Here is a 23,634-nt window from a genome sequence, read left to right on the forward strand (position 1 = left end):
TTGAAGGAGATGTTAAAGTGGGTTAAAGTCTCACATTGGTTGGAGAATGTACTAGTATAGTCTGCTTATATGGACTTGGGCAATCCTCCGCTCATGGGGTTGAATTAGGCTTAGGTGTCATATCTTTACACAACTTAACTAAGAAATATCAAACTTGAATAGTATTAGCAAGTTGAGCGAAGGTCTATCAGAAACAACATCTCTACCTATTACAAAGTAGGGGTAAGGTCTGAGTACACCCCACCCTCTTCGGATCCATTTGTGGGATCACAATGGGCATGATGTTGTTGTTGTAATTGCAAGTTTAGCATATAAGTTGTCAATGAATTCTCATTGTCTATATCATATATGTTGCTGCATTCAAGCTCATATAACTCCAATACTAAATTTAAACTTTATAGTTTAGCAAGTAGAAATTTAGTCATAATAAAGAAGATTATCAGAACAAGCTTTGCCATGTGGTCATTAAGACTAATCACTTCTAGAAAACCATTTAATTAGACTAATATACATCTACTAATTGTATTTTAAACAAGAGGGGATCTATTGAATAAACAATTCAAAAACTTGCACGGTAAGATCACTATATATACTAGTAGTTCAAATAATGCAAAAAAGTATCAAACTCAACTTTCCAAAGTATCATTTGTTCAAAATACCTTTCTCATAGTCAATTAGTAGCCATGAAAATGTTGAAAATCCTTTTTGTTATGTTCTCTATACTTGGTTGTTTTTCATGGCCTAGTATGCAAAGCGATTTGGAGACATACATAGTTCAAGTCGAATCTCCAAAAAGCCAAATCTCCGTTCAATCATCAAGAACGGAGTTGGAGAGTTGGTATAGTTATTTCTTGCCAAAGGCTATAGCAACCACTGGCTCAGATGAAAAGCCGCGATTGATATATTCATATCATAATGTGATGAAAGGCTTTGCAGCAAGATTATCAGCAGAGGAAGTGAAAGAAATGGAGAAGAAAAAGGGCTTTATATCCGCAAGACCACAGACGATATTGCCACTACACACTACACATACTCCAAATTTTCTTGGATTGCAACAGAACATGGGCTTATGGAGGGATTCCAGCTACGGAAAGGGTGTGATCATCGGAGTTTTAGACACCGGGATCTCACCTGACCATCCTTCATTTAGCGACAAAGGAATGCCTCCTCCTCCTGCTAAATGGAAGGGTGGGTGTGACTGGAACTTTGTTGTAACAACAAGCTCATTGGCGCGAGGACTTTTCTGGAAAATGGTAATTCGCCATTAGATGATAATGGACATGGTACACACACTGCCAGCACAGCTGCAGGAGGTTTTGTGAAAGGTGCCAATGTGTTTGGGAACGCTAATGGTACCGCGGTTGGGATTGCCCCTCTTGCTCACCTGGCCATTTATAAGGTCTGTGATTCGTCCGGTTGCTCTAACAGTGACATTTTAGCTGTCATGGATACAGCTATTGATGATGGGGTCGATATCCTATCCCTTTCCCTCGGTGGACGTAGTAAGCCATTTATAATGATGTTGTTGCACTCGGTGCGTTTACTGCAACACGAAGAGGTATTCTTGTAAGTTGCTCTGCCGGTAATACTGGTCCATATGATAGCACCTTATCAAACGAAGCTCCGTGGATTCTGACTATAGGTGCAAGCACTCTTGACAGGAAACTCAAGGCAACTGTTAAGCTCGGAACCACAAAGTATTCCAGGGTGAATTAGTATTTCATCCTAAGGGTCACAATCCATCATTTTTCCCATTGTTTGATCCTGCACTGAATGCAGCTGACTTAGACAGCCGTTATTGCGGAACAGGTACACTGAATGACCCTGACATTGAAGGCAGATTAGTTTTGTGCATGGATGGTGGTGGTTATTCTAGGATTGGAAAAGGACAAGCTGTAAAAGATGCTGGCGGAGTTGGCATGATTATCTACAATGGACCAAATGGTGGTTTCACTAAGTTAGCCGATGATAACGTCCTTCCAGCTTTGTTTTTTACTTATCAAGATGGTATGAATATTCTCACCTACATGAACTCAACATCAGAACCAATTGCAAGAATTTCGTTTCATGGAACAATAATCGGAGATAAAGATGCTCCGGTGGTTGCTTCATTTTCTTCTCGCGGATCAAACTCAGGCACCTCTATGTCTTGTCCTCACCTTAGTGGAGTAGCAGCATTGCTGAAAAGCACACACCCGACTTGGTCCCCTGCAGCTATCAACTCAGCAATCATGACAACCACTAACACAGTGAACCTCGCCAACAATCCCATCTTAGATGAAAGGCTCCTTCCGGCTAACATCTTCGCTATTGGTGCAGGACATGTCAATCCATCAAGAGCTAATGATCCAGGACTAGTTTACGATACTCCATTTGATGACTATTTGCCTTACCTATGTGGTTTAAATTATACAAATGGACAGATAACAGACCTTCTACAACATAGGGTGGATTGCCAAACAGTGAGAAGCATTTCTGAAGCACAACTAAGGGTGTGTTTGGTATGAAGGAAAATGTTTTCCTAGAAAATGTTTTCTTGGAAAACAAGTTGGATTTTGACTTATTTTCCCATGTTTGGTTGGTGAGTAGAAAATATTTTTCGGAAAAGATTTTTTGTGTTTGATTTATGAATAAAAAATGTTTTTGAAAAATTTCTTTTATTTTTACTAGAGTAGAAAATAATTTTTGAAATTGAAAATATTTTTTAAAAACAAACTTAATTTTTTTTTGGGTGGGGGCTGGTAGGAGGTGGGGGGGGGGGTCGAGGGTAGGGGTGGAAAATTGAAATTTTGAAGTTAAAATTTTTTTTTTAAAAAAAAACTTAAATTTTTTTTTGGGGGGTGGTGGGGTCGAGGGTAGGGGTGAAAAATTGAAATTTTAAAGTTAAAAATATTTTTTAAAAACAAACTTAAACTTTTTTTTTTTTTTGGGGGGGGTGCTGGTAGGGGGTGGGTGGGTGGGTGGGGGGGTTGAGGGTAGGGGTGAAAAAATGAAATTTTGAAGTCGAAAATATTTTTTTAAAACAAACTTAAACTTTTTTTTTTGGGGGGGGCTGGGTGGGTGGGGGGGGGTCAAGGGTAGGGGTGAAAAAATGAAATTTTGAAGTCGAAAATATTTTTTTAAAACAAACTTAAACTTTTTTTTTGGGGGGGGCTGGTAGGGGGTGGGTGGGTGGGGGGAGTCAAGGGTAGGGGTGAAAAAATGAAATTTTGAAGTCGAAAATATTTTTTAAAAACAAAACTTAATATTTTTTTTTGGGAGGTGGGGGGGGGGCTGGCAGGGGGTGGGGTCGAGGGCAGGGGTGAAAAAATGAAATTTTGAAGTCGAAAATATTTTTTTAAAACAAACTTAAATTTTTTTTTGGGGAGTGGGGGAGCTGGTAGGGGGTGGGTGGGGAATGGGTAGAGAGTAAGGGTAAAAAAATGAAATAATATTTTTTAAAAACAAACTTAATTTTTTTTCTTTTTGAAGGTGGTGGGGGCTGATAGGGGCTGGGGGGGCGAGGGTAGGGGGTGGGGGGTAAAAAATAAAAAATTGAAATTAGAAATATCTTTTAAAAACAACTTTTAATATATTTTTGGGAGGGGTGGTGGTAGGGTGAGGGTGGGAGTAGGGTGAGGGTGGGGTAAAAATATTGAATTTAAAAACAAACTTTTAAATTTTTTTTTTTTGGGGGTGGTTTGGGGGTTGGTTTGAGTGTAGGGACAAAATAAATTGATTTTTTTAACAATTTTTTTTTTAATTGGAAGTTGGAAGAGAGTTTGGAAAATGTTTTCCTTAAGTTTTGAAGGGAAGTCATTTTCCTTAAATTTGAGGAAAATGAGTTGATTTGGAAAACATTTTTCAAAACATTTAACCCAACCAAACATGAGAAAATTGGAAAACATTTTCCGGAAAATGTTTTCCTTCATACCAAACGCACCCTAAATTATCCTTCATTCTCCATCAAACTTGGAACAAGTGCTCAAACATATACAAGAACGGTGACTAACATTGGGGTTGCAAAATCATCTTACACTGTGGAAATAGGTCCTCTACTAGGAGTTTTGGTGATTGTTACGCCTTCTACCTTGAACATCTCAAAGTTGAACCAGAAGTTGGAATATCAAGTGACCTTTTCAATAAGAGCTAATAGCTCAAACAATGGCGTTGTTCAAGGATTCTTGAAATGGACTAATAATAAGCACTCTGTAAGAAGTCCAATTGCAATTGTGGTAGACACTGCAAGATTGGATTTCTAACTTCTTTTTTCTTTTTTATTTTTCTTGTAAGTGCTTGAGCCTCTTGTAAGTGCTCAAGATTGGATTTCTTTTTTATTTTTCTTGTAAGTGCTTGGATTTCTACCGGATTAAGCCTCTCTACCTCCACAAGGTAAGGCTGCGTACACACCACCCTCCTCAGATTCCACTTATGGGATTACACTATGTATGTTATTCTTGTGTTTTTATTGTTAGTGATCAGTATTACAATGTAAAAGGATCCTATATAATGGTTTCGATCCAAAATGTTGATTAAATGCTAAAAGTATTCACATTCTATTTGGCGAAAGAATAAAAGATGTGTTTGTGGTTATCACCAACTTGGCGAGATTATTCCATCTGCAGAGGCAGTACTGGTGCATCAAGAGATCTGAATTTTTAGTTTTATGTCCACTTTACAAGAGATCTGAAAATGTTGTTTTCTTTTATTCATTTGTAAATGACCAAGCGATCTTAATTCCTCCGATTAGCAGCCATACATTTTCAATTGTGTTCATATTATTGTTGAAAATATAAACGTATACACATGTTAGTATTAATTATGTGTCTTGGATTATGAAATACATGTGGTAACATTTTTGATGTTGTGAAAATGTAACATACAAATTATTCAAATATATTCTTGTCATACATTGTTCCAATTACTAAAATGAGAAGAAAAATAAAACTAGAAATCAATTTTAGGCTGTAGCACAACTGCAATTGGGCTTCTTACAGAGTACTTTTTACTACTCCATTTCAAGAATCCTTGAACAGTACCACTATTTGGGCTATTATCTCTTCTCGTAAACGTCACTTGGTATTTTAAATTCTGGTTCAACCTGGAGAATTTCAGTATAGAGGGCTTAACAGTCACGGAAACTCCGGGTGGTAAAGCTATTTCCATACTGTAAGATGATTTAGCTTCCCCGACATTAGTCACTGTTCTAGTATACGTCTGAGAAATGTCTCCGAGTATGATGGAGAATGACGGATAATTTAGTTGTGCTTCAGGAATGTGTTTCACTGACCTACAATCCACTTTGCGTTGCATGAGGTTTCCCACCTGACGATTTGTGTAATTCAAACCGCACAGGTAAGGAAAGTAGTCCTTGAAATGAGTGTCGTAGATCAGTCCTGGATCATTAGCTCTTGATGGATTGACATGTCCTGCACCAATGGCGAAGATGTTAGCCGGAAGGAGCCTTTCATCTAAGATGGGATCGTTGGCGAAGTTCACTGTGTTAGCGGTTGTCATGATTGCTGATTTGATAGCTGCAGGGGACCAAGTCGGGTGTGTGCCTTTCAGCAATGCTGCTACTCCGCTGAGGTGAGGACAAGACATGGAGGTGCCTGATATAATGTTGAAGGTAGATTTTGTGTTCTTTTTGTTGTCAACGGAGGTAGGCCAAGCAGCAAGAATGTTAAGGCCGGGACCAATAATATCAGGCTTCAAGATTCCAGGACTAGCTATGTTTGGTCCGCGAGAAGAAAATGCAGCAATCACTGGAGCATCTTTATCTCCGATTATTGTTCCTTGAAATGCAATTCTTGCAATTGGTTTCGACGTTGAGTTCATGTAGTCAAGAATCTCCATTCCATCTTTGTAGGTAATATGCAGAGCCGGAAGGACATGAGGATCAGAAAACTTAGTAAAACCATCATCAGCTGTATTAAAGATGATCATACCAACACCTCCGGCATCCTTTACAGCTTGTCCTTTATCAATCCTGGAATAACCACCACCTGCCGAACAAACAACAATTTTGCCTTTAATTTCAGAGTCACTAAGTGTACCTGGTCCGCAATAAAGGCTGTCAAAGTCTGTTTCATTCCGTGAAGGATCATACAAAGGGGAAAATATCGAATTGTGACCCTTTGGATGAAATGCTGATTCCCCCTCGAGTATTTTTTGGTTTCCGAGCTTGACAGTGGCTTTGAGTTTCCTGTCAATAGAGCTTGCCCCTACTGTCAGAATCCACGGAGCTTCATTTGATAAGCTGCTTTCGTATGGACCCTCATTACCAGCAGAGCAACTTACAAGAATACCTCTTTTTGTTGCACTGTATGCCCCGAGTGCAATGGGGTCTTCGTAGAACAATTTTCTGTTTCCACCAAGGGAAATAGATAGGATATCTACTCCATCATCAATAGCTGCATCCATGGCAGCTAGAACATCACTGTCGGAGCAACCAAACGAATCACAGACCTTATAAATGGCCAAGTGAGCAAGAGGGGCAATCCCAACCGCGGTACCATTAGCATTCCCATACACATTAGCACCTTTCACAAAACCCCCAGCAGCTGTGCTGGCGGTGTGTGTACCATGTCCAACATCATCTATCGGTGAATCACTGTTTAGGAAAGTCCTTGCGCCAATGAGCTTGTTGTTGCACTTTGTAGTGAAGTTCGATTCACACTTTCCCTTCCATTTAGCAGGCGGAGGAGTCATTCCTTTGTCGCTAAATGAAGGATGGTCAGGTGAAATCCCGGTGTCCAAGACTCCAATGATCACACCTTTTCCATAGTTGGCATCCCTCCACAACCCAATGTTCTGTTGCAAACCAAGAAAACTCGGAGTATGTGTAGTGTGTAGAAACAATTTCCTCTGTCGCCACGCAGATATAAAGCCCGGTGTCATCTCAATTTCCTTCACTTGCTTTGCTGACAATCTTGCAGCAAAACCTATTATCACATTGTGATATGAATATATCAACCGCGGCTTTTCATCTAAGTCAGCGGTTTCTATGGTCTTTGGAAAGAAAGACTTGTACCAGCTCTCCAAATCCATTCTTGACGATTGAGTGGAAATTTGACTTTCTGGTGATTCGACTTGAACTATGTACGTCTCCAAATCGCTCTGCATACTAGGCCATGAAAAACAAGCAAGTATACCAAAAATAACAAAAAATATTTTCATGGCTGCAAATGTGTCGAGAGAAAGGAAATTTGAACTGATGAATGATGTACACATAGAAAAGTGGAGTATATGTAGTACTACTCTGGCCCTTCAGTTTAATTTGATTGATAATCTTGTTTTATCAGTAGGACCCCTCTTGTTAATTAGTCTAATTAATTGCTTTCCTAGAAAGGATTAGTATTAATGACCACATGGCAAAGCTTGATCTCATAATGTTCTTCTTAATTAAGAACAAATGTCCACTTGCAAAGCTGTAAGTTTTAACTACATGTTGGGCTATTTACATTTACAACTTGATGAATGATGACTGTTTCCATTGACAACCTTCTCTAGAATTTGTTATGTAACATCTTTTTTCTTGTTAAAACTATCCTTAGAGGATCGATTTCGACTTTTATGACCAATGCCCTGTTTCTTTATCGACCAACACCCTTTGTGAAATGTAAATCAGCACGTAGTTAATTTCCTTAGGTAATTTTTGTCTAAAAATCGCGTGGTTTTAGTTGTTGGTTAAGTTATTTTTGGACAAATTAAAAGAGGGGATTCAAAGTATTTTATTATCTTGTCAATTATTAGTAGTGATCTTATGAGTGGATCTCACAGCAATTTCCTTTCAATTTTCATAGTCAATACAAAGACATGTGATGTTAATGTGAAAGTCTTATCACATGTTGGGGGGGGGGGGGGGGAGGGGGGTGGTTCGCTAGCTTGTTGCCTAATTGTTGAATCGAAGAAATGAGTTGGAAAAGAGTGAAAACGAAAACAAATAAGTGAAGATAATTTTAAAAGTATTTTTTTGTAAGGTAAGGATGAACAACAGAGAGGAAATTAGAAGTTTTGTTGTAGAAAAGATATTTTGAGAATTAGAAAAAATAAGGACAAATAATAAAATAGTAAAAACTTCAATATGGTCAACATCTTATTGCTTAATTTATATCCACTTTTAAGAAAGACTGATATTTTTATTAGCTAATAGGGTGTGTTAGTAATGGCAGACATACACCAACTTGAGCTGTGGTGGAATGGTTGAAAAAAATTCTATTGGAAATGTTGTCCCTATGAATGAGTCCTATGACACCAAGTGTTGAAAAATCCTGTTGAGAGTGCCGCTTTCTCGGCCTCAGAAATAGATGTGCAATATGTGAAACTGATTTTATAAATAAATAATGACTTGTTTAGATAAAAGACATAAAATTGATAATAAGTCATTGATAATTTTTAAAAAAAAATGATAACTACGCTATTTGCCCTATTGATCTAAGGCCTCCGCCCGATTTCATATCTTTTCAAGTTCATCAATAGTGACAGACTTTGAAATGCTTGAATAGTTACAAGTTACAACATAGTCTTTTTTTGTCAAATTAGATAATCTCCAACGTCTTATTTGTCTCTTTTTGTCTTTATTTGTTTGCTTTCATCCTACTACTTTATGTTAAACCAAATAATCTCCAACGTCTTATCTATCTCTTTTAGTCTTTACTTGTTTGCTTTCGTCCCACTTCTTTATGTTAAACTAAATAATCTCCCACGTATTATCTGTCTCTTTTGGTCTTCACTTGTTTGCTTTCGTTCCACTTCTTTCCAACTCATTTTTTCGGTTCAACAATTAGCTAGAGAGCCAGATCCCTCCCCCCCCCCCCTGCCCACTCACTTCAACATAAAATATTATTTTTTTTGTCAAATTTGTCAATTTGGCACATTGTATTGCAAATAATTAGTGTATCCCGGCGCCATTCTCTCTTCTAATAGAATTTCAAACTAACATCACATGTCTTTGTTTTGAGATCTACTCATAAGATCACCTCTTCATCACTACTAATTCACAAGAAAATAAAATACTTTCAACTCACTCTTTAATTTGTCCAAACCAACTTAACTAACAATTAAAAACATTTGAATTTTCTACGAAAATTTTGGAGGGAATCCATCGAAAATTCCATATTTTTGATGAGTGTCTTTTGGGAATTTTTGTCGAAAATTTGTTGTGTTTTTAGTGCTAAAATGGACTAGTTTACATTCGACAAAGGGTGTTGGTTAATTAAGATAGCAAGCAGGATGGTGATCATGGAAGTTGAAATTGATTCACTAAATATAGTTTTGACAAGAAAGAGTGTTAATAGCTTCTAGATAAGGTTTGTCAAAGTAAATTATGAATTTTTTTAAGTTCTCATTAAATGAGAACATTCATTATTCATCAAATTGTCATTGTCAATAGTCCAAGTGTAGTTAAACTTACAGCTTTGCAAGTAGAAGATTGTTCATAATTAAGAAGATTATTATGAGAATCAAGCTTTGCCATGTGGTCATTAAGACTAATCTTTTCTTGGAACTTGTTTAATTTAATTAATTAATTCACATTACCATCCTTCCCTTTTTTCTCTTCGTTTTAAATTGTTACTTCAACTTTAGTTCTTTGATTCTCCTTTTTATATCACACAATAATTACTAATACTTTAATTAACAAGAGGAGTAGTAATGGTTAAGCAATTCAAAAAACTTCCATTGGGAGTTTACCAAGTCTTGCACCTTCAATTTGTTGTTCTTTAATTTTTTTCCTTTAGGAATCGAACTTATGTCTAACGGGAGATAAGTTGTGAGATATTATGATGCGAAAGTATAAACTTATGCCTCGCGAAAAAATTATTTGCCTTGAGAGTAATAATTAAAGACCAACACAAAATATGAGAGGTATATTTAGCTCTAAGACGCAAAATTGAGAGGTATATCAGACTCTTTTCCTTACTTTAATTAACAAGAGGGATGCTCTTGATTAAACAATCAAATATTTGCAAGGCCAGAACACACTATATATACAGGTTGTACACTAATGCAAAAATATCAAACTCCACTTTTACTAGTTCAAAGTTCCATTCTCCCAACAAATTGGCAGCTAGCCATGAAAATATTTTTTGTTATTTTTGGTATACTTGGTTGTTTTTCATGGCCTAGTATGCAGAGCGATTTGGAGACGTACATAGTACAAGTCGAATCTCCAGAAAGCCAAATTTCCACTCAATCGTCAAGAATGGATTTGGAGAGCTGGTACAAGTCTTTCTTGCCAAATACCATAGCAACTGCTGGCTCTGATGAAAAGCCGCGGTTGATATATTCATATCACAATGTGATCATAGGCTTTGCTGCAAGATTGTCAGTGAAGCAAGTGAAAGAAATGGAGAAGAAACAGGGCTTTATATCTGCATTGCCTCAGAGGATATTGTCTTTGCACACTACACATACTCCGAGTTTTCTTGGATTGCAACAGAACATTGGCTTGTGGAGGGATGCTAATTATGGAAAAGGTGTGATCATTGGGGTCTTGGACACCGGGATTGCCCCTGACCATCCTTCATTTAGCGACAAAGGAATGCCTCCTCCGCCTGCTAAATGGAAGGGCAAGTGTGAATCGAATTTCACTAAAAAGTGTAACAACAAGCTCATTGGTGCGAGGACTTTCCCATTAGGCAGTGATTCACCGATAGATGATTTTGGACATGGTACACACACCGCCAGCACAGCTGCTGGTGGTTTTGTGAAAGGTGCCAATGTGAATGGTTATGCTAAAGGCACTGCTGTTGGGATTGCCCCGCTTGCTCACCTGGCCATGTATAAGGTCTGTCAACCATTTGGTTGCGCTGACAGTGACATTCTAGCTGCCATGGATGCAGCTATTGATGATGGAGTAGATATCCTATCTATTTCCCTTGGTGGAAGTAGCAGGTTATTCTATGAAGACCCCATTGCACTCGGGGCGTACAGTGCAGCACAAAGAGGTATTCTTGTAAGTTGCTCTGCCGCTAATAATGGTCCATATGAAAGCACCTTATCAAACGATGCTCCGTGGATTATGACAGTAGGTGCAAGCACTCTTGACAGGAAACTCAAGGCCACTGTTACACTCGGAAACCAAAAAGTATTCGAGGGTGAATCAGCATTTCATCCAAATGATCATAATTCAGCATTTTCCCCTTTGTTTGATCCTTCACTGAATGCAACTGACTTTGATAGCCCTTATTGCGGAACTGGTACTCTGAATGACCCTGAAATTAAAGGCAAAATTGTTATGTGCATGGTAGGGGGTGGTTATTCCATGACTCAAAAAGGACAAGCCGTAAAAGATGCAGGAGGTGTTGGTATGATTGTCGTTAGTACAGCTGATTATGGTTTCACTATGTTTGCCGAAGCTCATGTCCTTCCAGCTCTGTATATTACCTACAAAGACGGAATGGAAATTCTTGACTACATGAACACAACATCAAAACCAACAGCAAAAATTTTGTTCCAAGGAACAATAATCGGAGATAAAGATGCTCCAGTGGTTGCTGCATTTTCTTCGCGCGGACCAAGCATACCTAGTCCTGGAATCTTGAAACCGGATATTATTGGTCCCGGTGTCAACATTATTGCTGCTTGGCCTACCTCCGTTGAAAACAAAACAAACACAAAGTCTACCTTCAACATTATATCGGGCACCTCCATGTCTTGTCCTCACCTCAGCGGAGTAGCTGCATTGCTGAAAAGCAAACACCCCACTTGGTCCCCTTCAGCTATCAAATCAGCAATTATGACAACCGCTTACACAGTGAACTTCGCCAATGATCCCATCTTAGATGAAAGGCTCCTTCCGGCTAACATCTTCGCTATTGGTGCAGGACATGTCAATCCATCAAGAGCTAATGATCCAGGACTAATCTACGACACCCAATTTAAGGACTACCTGCCTTACCTGTGTGGTTTGAATTACTCAAATCGACAGGTGGGCAACCTCCTTCAACGCAAAGTGGATTGTAGGGACGTGAAAAGCATTCCTGAAGCACAACTAAATTATCCTTCATTCTCCATCACATTCGGAGAAGTTTCTCAGACATATACAAGAACTGTGACTAACGTCGGGGAAGCTAAGTCATCTTACAGTGTGGAAGTAGCTTCACCACCTGGAGTTTCCGTGACTGTCAAGCCTTCTACTCTGAAATTCTCCAAGTTGAACCAGAAGTTGAAATACCAAGTGACGTTTACGAAAAGAGTCAATAGAACAAACGGTGGTGTTATTCAAGGATTCTTGAAATGGACTAGTAAGAAGCACTCTGTAAGAAGCCCAATTGCTATTATGCTAGAGTCTACAATTGGTTTCTAGTTTTATGTTTCTGTATTCTGATTTTAGTAATTGAAACAATGTATTATGTTAGTGGTTCCAATAGATGTTGTTGACTAATAAGTGAAAGTATTCACAAGTTACATTTTCATCACTTGTACGAGTTTCACAATATCAAAATGTTAAGTACTACATGAATTTGTACCAAGAAAAGGGCTGCTCAGCGCACTAAGCCCTCTCTATATGAGAGTCTAGGGAAGGGACGGACCACAAGGATCTATTGTACGCAGTCTTATCATGCATTTCTACAAGGGGCTTTCTCCATGGCTTTAACCCGTGAACTCCTGGTCAAAAAAGCAGCAACTTTACATGAATTAGTACAAATAGTTCTAATTCCAAAATTACTGAATATATAGTTTAACCCCTGAGCTTGTAATTAAATCTCTCTGACATATCCCTCCTTCACGGGTATCACTTTACACGCCAAACATTTCACGAAGTGTATCTAGTATACACCACTTAAGCTACGTGACGCTCACACGTTCTATACATAAAAAGGAGAGTGAATGCAAAAAAAATTGTTGAAAATGAAGGCAGCCTCTTAGTATAACTTTTTAAAGTGAGGTATATATAAAGGGGATGTAAGGGTTCTTCCTAGTTTTGTATAGAACTGAACCCATCGCCAAGGGAAGAGGTAGAAGCTCAGATACGGGTTCGATCTAGTAGCTTTTGGTCCAACAATATATTTGTAAAACTTGTTATTTAGAACCTAGTTTTTAGCTATTGAAGTCGTCCTTTTAAAACACACAATCTATAAAATTGAAATCTTAACTCCGCTTTTGGTCATCACCACCGTGTGAATCAATGGCGAAATCAGAATTTTCACTAAGAGGATTCAAAAAAAAAAAAAAGTGAAGTGATTTTCCAATGGACCTTCCCTCGGAAATCCCAATAGACCTTTCTCACAAATTTCCATCTGAAATTCACATATCTTAATGCCAAACTGTGTACTAATTTACATTCCATAAAGGGTGTTGATCGACTAAGACAAAAGGACGGTCATAATAAAAGCTGAATCCGATCCTCTAAGGACTGTTTTGACAAGTAAAAGGTGTTAGTAACTTCTAGAGTAGCTTTGCAAATACAAATTCGTTTCTTAATTAAGAAGATTATGAGAATCAAGCTTTGGCGTATGGTCATTAATACTAATCATTATTAGGAAAACGTGCAATTAGTACCAAACCGCGTTCTAACTAACATTCTATAAAGGGTATTTGTTGATTAAGACAACAAGACACAATGGTCATTAAAATCATAATCGATAACTGATTTCAAAAGTAAAAGATATTGAAGGTTTCTGGAGCATGTTTGTCAAATCAAATTACCAGAATTAGAAGTTCTTAATCAAAACAATCACCATTTATCAAATTGGCAATACCCCAAATGTAGTTAAACTAACAGCTTTACAAGTGGACATTTGTTCATAATTAAGAAGTAGTTTATGAGAATTAAGCTATGATACATGGTCATTAACACTAATTATTTCTAGGAAAATGTTCAATTAGACTAACTAATTCACATTCCCATCTTTTCCTTCTTATTTCTTTCTTAATTGCTCCTTCAACTTTACTTCTTTTAACACACAATAATACTTTATTAAACAATCAAATATTTGCAAGGCCAGAGTACACTATAAATACTAGTAGTACTCACAATGCAAAAACATCAAACTCAACTTTCCTAAGTGTACATCATTAGTTCAACACATTTGCAACAATGAAAATATTTTTTGTTATTTTTGCTATACTTGGTTGTTTTTCATGTCCTAGTATGCAGAGCGATTTGGAGACTTACATAGTTCAAGTCGAATCACCAGAAAGCCAAATTTCCACTCAACCGTCAAGAATAGATTTGGAGAGCTGGTACAAGTCTTTCATGCCAAAGACCATAGAAACCGCTGGTTCAGATGAAAAGCCACGGTTGATATATTCATATCAGAATGTTATAATAGGCTTTGCTGCTAGATTGTCAGCGAAGCAGGTCAAGGAAATGGAGAAGAAACCAGGCTTTATATCTGCGAGGCCTCAGAGGATATTGTCCTTGCACACTACACATACTCCGAGTTTTCTTGGATTGCAACAGAACGTTGGCTTGTGGAGGGATGAAAACTATGGAGAAGGTGTGATCATTGGATTATTGGACTCCGGGGTTACCCCTGACCATCCTTCATTTAGCGACGAAGGAATGCCTCCTCCACCAGCTAAATGGAAGGGCAAGTGTGAATCGAACTTCACCGCAAAGTGTAACAACAAGCTCATTGGCGCAAGGTCCTACATAGAAGACAAACATTCGCCAATAGATGATGATGGACATGGCACACACACCTCAAGCACAGCTGCAGGAAATTTTGTGAAAGGTGTCAATGTGTATGGGAACGCTAAAGGCACTGCAGTTGGGATTGCCCCTCATGCTCACCTGGCCATTTATAAGGTCTGTACTGATGGATGCTTGGAAAGTGACGTTTTAGCTGGCATGGATGAAGCAATTGATGATGGAGTAGATATCATGTCCCTTTCCCTGGGTGGAGCTAGCAGGTCATTCTATGATGATGCAATTGCACTCGGGGCATACAGTGCAGCAAAAAGAGGTATTCTTGTAAGTTGCTCTGCAGGTAATGGTGGTCCATCCGATAGCACTTTATCAAACGAAGCTCCATGGATTCTGACCGTAGGTGCAAGCACTATTGACAGGGAACTTAAGGCCACTGTTATGATCGGAAACCAAAAACTATTCGAGGGTGAATCAGCATTTAGTCCTAAGGTTCCCATTTTGGAATTTTTCCCTTTGATTGATCCTTCACTGAGTAAACTCAACTTTTATAGCCCTTATTGCAAACCAGGTACTCTGAATGATCCTAAAATTAAAGGCAAAATTGTTATGTGCAAGTTAGGGAATGTTGCACCGGTTGATAAAGGACAAGCTGTAAAGGATGCCGGAGGTGTTGGCATGATTGTCTATAATATCCAAAAGTATGGTTTCACTACCTTTTCCGATCCTCACGTCCTTCCAGCTCTGTCTATTACATACCAAGACGGAATGGAAATTCTTGACTACATGAACTCAACATCAGAACCAACTGCAAGAATTTTGTTCCATGGCACAATAATCGGAGATAAAGAAGCTCCGGTAGTTGCTGCATATTCTTCTCGCGGACCAAGCTTAGCTAGTCCTGGAATCTTGAAGCCTGATATAATTGGTCCCGGTAATAACATTCTTGCTGCTTGGCCTACCTCCGTTGACTACGACAAACACACAAAAGCTAGCTTCAATATTATACAGGGCACCTCCATGTCTTGTCCTCACCTCAGCGGAGTAGCAGCATTGCTGAAAAGCACACACCCCACTTGGTCCCCTTCAGCTATAAAATCAGCAATCATGACAACCGCTAACACACTGAACCTCGCCAACATTCCCATCTTAGATGAAAGGCTCCTTCCGGCTGACATATTTTCCATTGGTGCAGGACATGTCAATCCATCGAGAGCTAATGATCCAGGACTAATCTATGACACCCCAGTTAAGGACTACCTGCCTTATCTGTGCGGTTTGAATTACACAAATCAACAGGTGGGAAGCATCATTAAACACAAAGTGGATTGTAACAAAGTGAAACACATTCCTGAAGCTCAACTAAACTATCCTTCATTCTCCATCAAATTCGGGGAGAGTTCTCAGACATATACAAGAACAGTGACTAACATCGGGGAAGCTAATTCATCTTACAGCGTGGAAATAGATTCCCCACCCAGAGTCACTGTGATTGTTAAGCCCTCTACTCTGAAATTCTCCCAGTTGAACCAGAAGTTGAAATACCAAGTGACGTTTACGAGAAGAGATAATAGCACAAACAGTGGTATTGCTCAAGGATTCTTGAAATGGAGTTGGAAGAAGTATTCTGTAAGAAGCCCAATTGCAGTTGTGCTACAACCTACAATTGGTTTTTAGTTTTATATTTCTTCTCATTTTAGTAATTGGAACAATGTATGACAAGACTATATGTTCGTGGTTTCAATAAAAACCATTGAATAATTTGTTACATTAAAGGGCAGCTTGGTACACTAAGTCTCCGCTATGTGTGAGTCTAGGGAAGGACCGGACTACAGGAACTATCGTATATATATGCAGCCTTACCCTGCAGTTCTATAAAGGCTGAAGACATAGCTTAACACCTGAGCTTGTTGTCAAATCTCTTTGACATATCCCTCTTTCACGAGCATCACTTTATACATCAAACGTTTCACAAAGTGTATCTAATATGCACCACTTAAGCTACGCGACACTCGCACGTTCTACACATAAAAAAAAGGAGAGCGAATGCAAAAAAAAAAAATTGTGTCAGAAACTTCATATGGATGACACAAGTCCAACTTTTACTTATTTTATGTTTTTGGGAAATAATTATCATTTCAATTTTTGTTCTCTCTTCTCTTTTTTTCCCATCCAGCTTCCGCTACCCGTATTAGGATCCCACTTAATCCAAATTTGTATTGCACTTCCTAATAAAGGTTACTCTATAATCAGAACTCGAACCGGTGACCTCTTACTTAGGATGAAGAAGGACTTACCACAATCTTTTGGATCTTTTTCTTGGTCCGAATCTTGAAAATGAAGGCAGTTTCTTTATAAGTATACATTCCACAAAGGGTGTTGATCGATTAAGACAAAAGAATGGTGACTATGAAAGTCGAATCCAATCTGCAAAGGATAGTTTTGACAAGTTAAAGGTATTAATAACTTCTAGAGAAGGTTTATCAAAGGATCAAAGCAAATTACCAAAAATATTTTTAAAAAATCTCAATGGAAACAGTATCATTCATCAAAATGTCAATGTCAATAGCCCAATATTTAGTTAAACTTGTAGCTTTGCAAATGCAAATATGTTCTTAATTAAGAAGTTTATGAGAATTAAGCTTTGGCATATTGTCATTAATACTAATCATATCTAGGAAAACGTGCAATTAGTGCCAAACCGCATTCTAACTAACATTCCAGAAAGGGTGTTAAGTCGATTAAGATAACAGGACGATGGTCATCAAAATAAAAATCGATTAACCGCTTTAACAAGTAAAAGATGTTAAAAGCTTCTAGAGCAAGTTTGTCAAATCAAATTACCAAATAGAATTTTAAATTCATTAAAATGTCAATAGACCAAATATAGTTAAACTTACAGCTTTGCAAGTAGACAGTTGTTCTTAATTAAGAAGAAGTTTATCAGAATTAAGCTCTGAGATGTGGCCATTAACACTAATCATTTTTAGGAAAAGGTTCAATTAGACTAACTAATTTCTTTCTTAATTGCTCCTTCAACTTTAGTTCTTTTATCACACAATAATACTTTATTAAACAATCATATATTTCCAAGGCCAGAGCACAGTACAAATACTAGTAGTACACATAATGCAAAAACATCAAACTCCCAACACATTTGCAACAATGAAAATATTTTTTGTTATTTTTGCTATACTTGCTTGTTTTTCATGCCCTAGTATGCAGAACGATTTGGAGATGTACATCGTTCAAGTCGAATCTCCAGAAAGTCAAATTTCCACTCAATCGTCAAGAATGGATTTGGAGAGCGGGTACAAGTCTTTCATGCCAAAGACCATAGAAACTGCTGACTCAGATGGAAATCCACGGTTGATATATTCGTATCATAATGTTATCATAGGTTTCGCTGCAAGATTGTCAGCGAAACAGGTGAAGGAAATGGAGAAGAAACCAGGCTTTATATCTGCGTGGCCTCAGAGGATATTGTCCTTGAACACTACCCATACTACGAGTTTTCTTGGACTGCATCAGAACGTTGGCTTGTGGAGGGATGCCAACTATGGAAAAGGTGTGATCATTGGAGTCTTGGACACCGGGATTACCCCTGACCATCCTTCATTTAGCGACGTAGGAATGCCTCCTCCGCCTGCTAAATGGAAGGGCAAGTGTGAATTGAATTTCACTAAAAAGTGTAACAACAAGCTCATTGGTGCAAGGAATTTCCCAATAAGCAGTGATTCACCGATAGATAATGATGGACATGGCACACACACCTCCAGCATAGCTGCAGGAAGTTTTGTGAAAGGTGCCAATGTATATGGGAACACTAAAGGCACTGCGGTTGGTATTGCCCCTCTAGATCACCTGGCCATTTATAAGGGATAAAGGACAAGCTGTAAAGGATGCCGGAGGTATTGCCATGATTATCTATAGTTTCCCTGAGTATGGTTTCACTACGTCTGCTGATGCTCACTTCCTTCCAGCTCTGTTTATTACATACAAAGACGGAATTGAAATTCTTGACTACATGAACTCCACAATTAAACCAATTGCAAGAATTTCATTCCAAGGAACAATAATCGGAGATAAAGATTCTCCTGTGGTTGCTGTATTTTCTGCCGTGGACCAAGCTACACTAGTCCTGGTATCTTGAAGCCTGATATAATTGGTCCCGGTCTTAATATTCTTGCTGCTTGGCCTACCTCCGTTGACTACAACAAACACACAAAATCTACCTTCAATATTCTATCAGGCACCTCCATGTCTTGTCCTCACCTCAGTGGAGAGCAGCATCGCTGAAAAGTACACACCCGACTTGGTCCCCTGCAGCTATCAAATCAGCAATCATGACAACCGCTAACACACTGAACCTCACCAATGATCCTTTCTTAGATGAAAGGCTGCTTCCGGCTAACATCTTTGCCATTGGTGCAGGACATGTCAATCCATCAAGAGCTAATGATCCAGGACTAATCTACGACACCTTATTAAAAGACTACCTGCCTTACCTGTGCGGTTTGAATTACACAAATCAACAGGTGTGAAGCATCGTGCAACACAAAGTGGATTGTAAAAAAGTGAAACACATTCCTGAAGCTCAATTAAACTAGCCTCCATTCTCCATCAAATTCGGGGAGAGTTCTCAGACATATACAAGAACAGTGACTAACGTCGGGGAAGCTAAATCATCTTACACTGTGGAAATAGATTCCCCACCCGGAGTCACTGTGATTGTTAAGCCCTCTACTCTAAAATTCTCCAAGTTGAACCAGAAGTTGAAATACCAAGTGACGTTTACGAGAAGAGATAATAGCACAAATAGTGGTATTAGTCAAGGATTCTTGAAATGGAGTAGTAAGAAGCACTCTGTAAGAAGCCCAATTGCAGTTATCCTACCGCCTACAATTGGTTTTTAGTTTTATATTTCTTCTCATTTTTTTAGTAATTGGAAGAATGTATAACAAGACTCTGTTAGTGGTTTCAATAGAAAACAGTGAATACTATGAGACAAAAGTACTCACTTTCACAATTTCAAAATGTTACTACATGAATTAGTACCCAAAAAAGGGCAACTTGGTGCACTAAGCTCTCTCTATGAGCGAGTCTGGAAAAGAGACGGACCACAAGGATCTATTATACGTAGCTTTGTCGTGCATTTCTGCAAGGGGCTATTTCCATGACTCAAACCCGTGAGTCACATGGCACCAAACTTTACATAAACTAGTTCAAGTAGTTATAGTTCCAAAATTGTTCTTGTAAGTCCTATAAAGGCTGAATACATAGTTTAACCCCTGAATTTTAAGAGATAAGTATTGAAAATACGCCTAAACTTGGCGTGAATTATTACTTTAGTCCTCCAACTATTGATGGCCTTATAAACACTGCCTACTTCAAACTACTCATACAAGACTCGTATTTTCTTTATGAAATGAGGTTAGGGTCGAGAGATGATTTCATGAAAATTGATTACAAATGTTCCTTTCTTATTAATTATGTTCAAATTACTTTATTATGATTTCAGAACTTGGATTATTGGTTTGTGAATTGCCTCGTATGATTTTGAAAAGGGTTTTTCAGTATAAATAATGAATTTGGGAATCTATGAGTCTTTCAAAATCTTCAGTTTAAAATGATGAACAAAGGATAATGTTTCTGTCCCCGTAAATTGTTAGTGATATTGCATTTTTATGTTGTCTTGTAACTTGGAAAGACTTGGATGATGGTATTGAACATAATGTTTTAACATAAATGTGTCTTTGGTTTTCAAAGGATGACTAAGAGTTTTAAATAGCTAATTATACCTTTCGGCATGGTTACAATGACTTGCAGGTCTTGGTAAGGCGATACTAATGGAAATATGTCTTATTCAGATAACTTTCAAGTCACTCTTTGTCCAAAATTCTCTTCTCAACTTCACTCGAAGAAAATTACCAATTTATTTTTCAAAAAAATCTCAGTGGAAACAGTCATCATTCATCAAAATGTCAATGTCAATAGCCCAATATTCAGTTAAACTTGTTGCGTTGCAAATACAAATGTGTTCTTAATTAAGAAGAAGTTTATGAGAATCAAGGTTTTTGCGTATGGTCATTAATATTAATGATTTCTAGGAAAGCGTGCAATTAGTGTCAAACTGTCTGCTAACTGACATTCCAAAAAGGGTGTTTATCGATTAAGACAACAGGACAATGTGATCAATAAAATCAAAATCGATTAACCGCTTTAACAAGTAAAAGGTTCTAGACCAGGTATGTCAAATCAAATTACCAAAAAAGAACTAAAGTTCTCAATGAAAACAATCATCATTCATCAAACTGTCAATAGGCCAAATGTAGTAAAACTTATAGGTTTGCAAGTGGAGATTTGTTCTTAATTAAGAAGTAGTTTATGAGAATAAAGTTTTGATACATGGTCATTAACACTAATCATTTCTAGGAAAATGTTCAATTAGACTAACTAATTCACATCACCATTCTTTCCTTTTTATTACTTTCTTAATTGCTGCTTCAACTTTAGTTCCTTAAACACACAATACTACTTTATTAAACAATCAAATATTTGCAAGGCCAGAGCTCACTATAAGTACTAGTAGTATACATAATGCAAAAATATCAAACTCCACTTTCCTAAGTGTACATCATTAGTTCAACACATTTGCAACAATGAAAATATTTTTTGTTATTTTTGCTATACTTGCTTGTTTTTCATGTCCTAGTATGCAGAGCGATTTGGAGACGTACATAGTTCAAGTCGAATCACCAGAAAGCCAAATTTCCACTCAATCGTCAAGAATGGATTTGCAGAGCTGGTACAAATCTTTCATGCCAAAGACCATAGAAACCGCTGACTCAGAGGAAAAGCCACGGTTGATATATTCGTATCATAATGTTATCATAGGCTTTGCTGCTAGATTGTCAGCGAAGCAAGTGAAGGAAATGGAGAAGAAACCAGGTTTTATATCTGCGTGGCCTCAGAGGATATTGTCCTTGCACACTACCCATACTCCGAGTTTTCTTCAATTGCAACAGAACGTTGGCCTGTGGAGGGATGACAAATATGGAAAAGGTGTGATCATTGGAGTCTTGGACACCGGGGTTACCCCTGACCATCCTTCATTTAGCGACGAAGGAATGCCTCCTCCACCTGCTAAATGGAAGGGAAAGTGTGATTTGAATTTCACTGCAAAGTGTAACAACAAGCTCATTGGCGCAAGGTCCTACATAGACGACAAACATTCGCCAATAGATGATGATGGACATGGCACACACACCTCCAGCACAGCTGCAGGAAGTTTTGTGAAAGGTGCCAATGTGTATGGGAACGCTAAAGGCACTGCGGTTGGGATTGCCCCTCTTGCTCACTTGGCCATTTATAAGGTCTGTCAAGAATTTGGTTGCCCCGATGCTGACATTTTAGCTGGCATGGATGAAGCTATTGATGATGGAGTAGATATCCTGTCCCTTTCCCTGGGTGGACCTAGCAGGTCATTCTATGATGATCCAATTGCACTCGGGGCATACAGTGCCGCAAAAAGAGGTATTCTTGTAAGTTGCTCTGCCAGTAATGATGGTCCATCCAATGGAATCATATCAAACGAAGCTCCGTGGATTCTGACAGTAGGTGCAAGCACTATTGACAGAGAACTTAAGGCCACCGTTATGCTCGGAAACCAAAAACTATTCGTGGGTGAATCAGCATTTAGTCCTAAGGTTCCCATTTTGGATTTTTTCCCTTTGATTGATCCTTCACTGAGTAAACTCAACTTTTATAGCCCTTATTGCGAACCAGGTGCTCTGAATGATCCTAAAATTAAAGGCAAAATTGTTGTGTGCAAGGTTGGGAATGCTGGCAATGTTGAAAAAGGACAAGCTGTAAAGGATGCCGGAGGAGTTGGCATGATTCTTGTTAGTATCCCTGAGTTTGGTTTCACCAAGTTAGCCGATCCTCATGTCCTTCCAGCTCTGTTTATTACATTCAATGACGGAACGGAGATCCTTCAATACATGAACTCAACATCAGAACCAACTGCAAGAATTTTGTTCCATGGAACAATAATCGGAGATAAAGAAGCTCCGGTGGTTGCTGCATATTCTTCTCGCGGACCTAGCAAAGCTACTCCTGGTATCTTGAAGCCTGATATAATTGGTCCCGGTAATAACATTCTTGCTGCTTGGCCTACCTCCGTTGACTACGAAAAACACACAAAATCTACCTTCAATATTATACAGGGCACCTCCATGTCTTGTCCTCACCTCAGTGGAGTAGCAGCATTGCTTAAAAGCACACACCCCACTTGGTCCCCTTCAGCTATCAAATCAGCAATCATGACAACCGCTAACACACTGAACCTCGCCAATGTTCCCATCTTAGATGAAAGGCTCCTTCCTGCTGACATCTTTGCCATTGGTGCAGGACATGTCAATCCATCGAGAGCTAATGATCCAGGACTAATCTACGACACCCCATTTGACGACTACCTGCCTTACCTGTGTGGTTTGAATTACACAGATCAACAGGTGGGAAGCATCGTGAAACACAAAGTGGATTGTAACAAAGTGAAACACATTCCTGAAGCTCAACTAAATTATCCTTCATTCTCCATCGAATTCGGGGAGAGTTCTCAGACATATACAAGAACAGTGACTAACGTCGGGGAAGCTAAATCATCTTACACTGTGGAAATAGATTCCCCACCCGGAGTCACTGTGATTGTTAAGCCCTCTACTCTGAAATTCTCCCAGTTGAACCAGAAGTTGAAATACCAAGTGACGTTTACAAGAAGAGATAATAGCACAAACAGTGGTATTGCTCAAGGATTCTTGAAATGGAGTAGTAAGAAGTACTCTGTAAGAAGCCCAATCGCAGTTGTGCTACAGCCTACAATTGGTTTCTAGTAATTGGAACAATGTATAACAAGGCTATGTTAGTGGTTTCAATCGAAACTGTTGAATAATAAGTGACAAAAGTATTCACATCATATTTTCATATTACATTTTCACAATATCAAAAATGTTACTACATGAGCTTGTAGTCAAATCTCTTTCACATATATATGTCCT

The 23,634-nt window shown here is 38.4% G+C and overlaps 3 protein-coding genes and 1 pseudogene across 3 annotated transcripts; 3 read left to right on the top strand and 1 right to left on the bottom strand.

The window, feature by feature from the left end:
* Window positions 1-683: 683 nt before the first annotated feature.
* LOC125834700 (subtilisin-like protease) lies at window positions 684-4,241 on the top strand (annotated as a pseudogene).
* A 685-nt stretch (window positions 4,242-4,926) lies between these two features.
* LOC125834701 (subtilisin-like protease) lies at window positions 4,927-15,717 on the bottom strand. Its single transcript, XM_049513837.1, has 7 exons — window positions 15,700-15,717; window positions 13,267-13,289; window positions 12,068-12,121; window positions 11,648-11,696; window positions 11,422-11,574; window positions 11,053-11,195; window positions 4,927-7,192 (listed from the first exon to the last, which is right to left on the bottom strand). The coding sequence occupies exons 1-7, from the start codon at window positions 15,715-15,717 to the stop codon at window positions 4,927-4,929; spliced, it is 2,706 nt and encodes a 901-aa protein (XP_049369794.1).
* Window positions 15,718-17,794: 2,077 nt separating this feature from the next.
* Window positions 17,795-19,491, top strand: LOC125834702 (subtilisin-like protease). The gene is made up of 4 exons (XM_049513838.1): window positions 17,795-18,388; window positions 18,435-18,719; window positions 18,856-19,113; window positions 19,186-19,491. Exons 1-4 carry the CDS (start codon window positions 17,795-17,797, stop codon window positions 19,489-19,491), a joined length of 1,443 nt encoding a protein of 480 aa, XP_049369795.1.
* A 1,746-nt stretch (window positions 19,492-21,237) lies between these two features.
* LOC125834703 (subtilisin-like protease) lies at window positions 21,238-23,469 on the top strand. Its single transcript, XM_049513839.1, has one exon. The coding sequence runs from the start codon at window positions 21,238-21,240 to the stop codon at window positions 23,467-23,469; it is 2,232 nt and encodes a 743-aa protein (XP_049369796.1).
* The last annotated feature ends 165 nt before the right edge of the window (window positions 23,470-23,634 follow it).

The sequence above is a fragment of the Solanum verrucosum genome, unplaced genomic scaffold, assembly GCF_900185275.1.
Source record: "Solanum verrucosum unplaced genomic scaffold, falcon-dt-bn FXZP01000149.1, whole genome shotgun sequence".
Lineage (NCBI taxonomy): Eukaryota > Viridiplantae > Streptophyta > Magnoliopsida > Solanales > Solanaceae > Solanum > Solanum verrucosum.

Coding starts and splice junctions, on each gene's coding strand:
- LOC125834701 (XM_049513837.1), bottom strand. Junction 12,122..13,266: donor ATCAACACCCTTTATGGAAT/GTAAATTAGTAC, acceptor GGAGAATTTCAG/AGTAGAAGGCTTGACAGTCA. Junction 11,697..12,067: donor GGTGAAGCTACTTCCACACT/GTAAGATGACTT, acceptor TGATAGCTGAAG/GGGACCAAGTGGGGTGTTTG.
- LOC125834702 (XM_049513838.1), top strand. CDS start 17,795: ATGCAGAACGATTTGGAGATGTACATCGTTCAAGTCGAATCTCCAGAA. Junction 18,389..18,434: donor GTTTTGTGAAAGGTGCCAAT/GTATATGGGAAC, acceptor TTGCCCCTCTAG/ATCACCTGGCCATTTATAAG. Junction 19,114..19,185: donor TGAATTACACAAATCAACAG/GTGTGAAGCATC, acceptor CAATTAAACTAG/CCTCCATTCTCCATCAAATT.
- LOC125834703 (XM_049513839.1), top strand. CDS start 21,238: ATGAAAATATTTTTTGTTATTTTTGCTATACTTGCTTGTTTTTCATGT.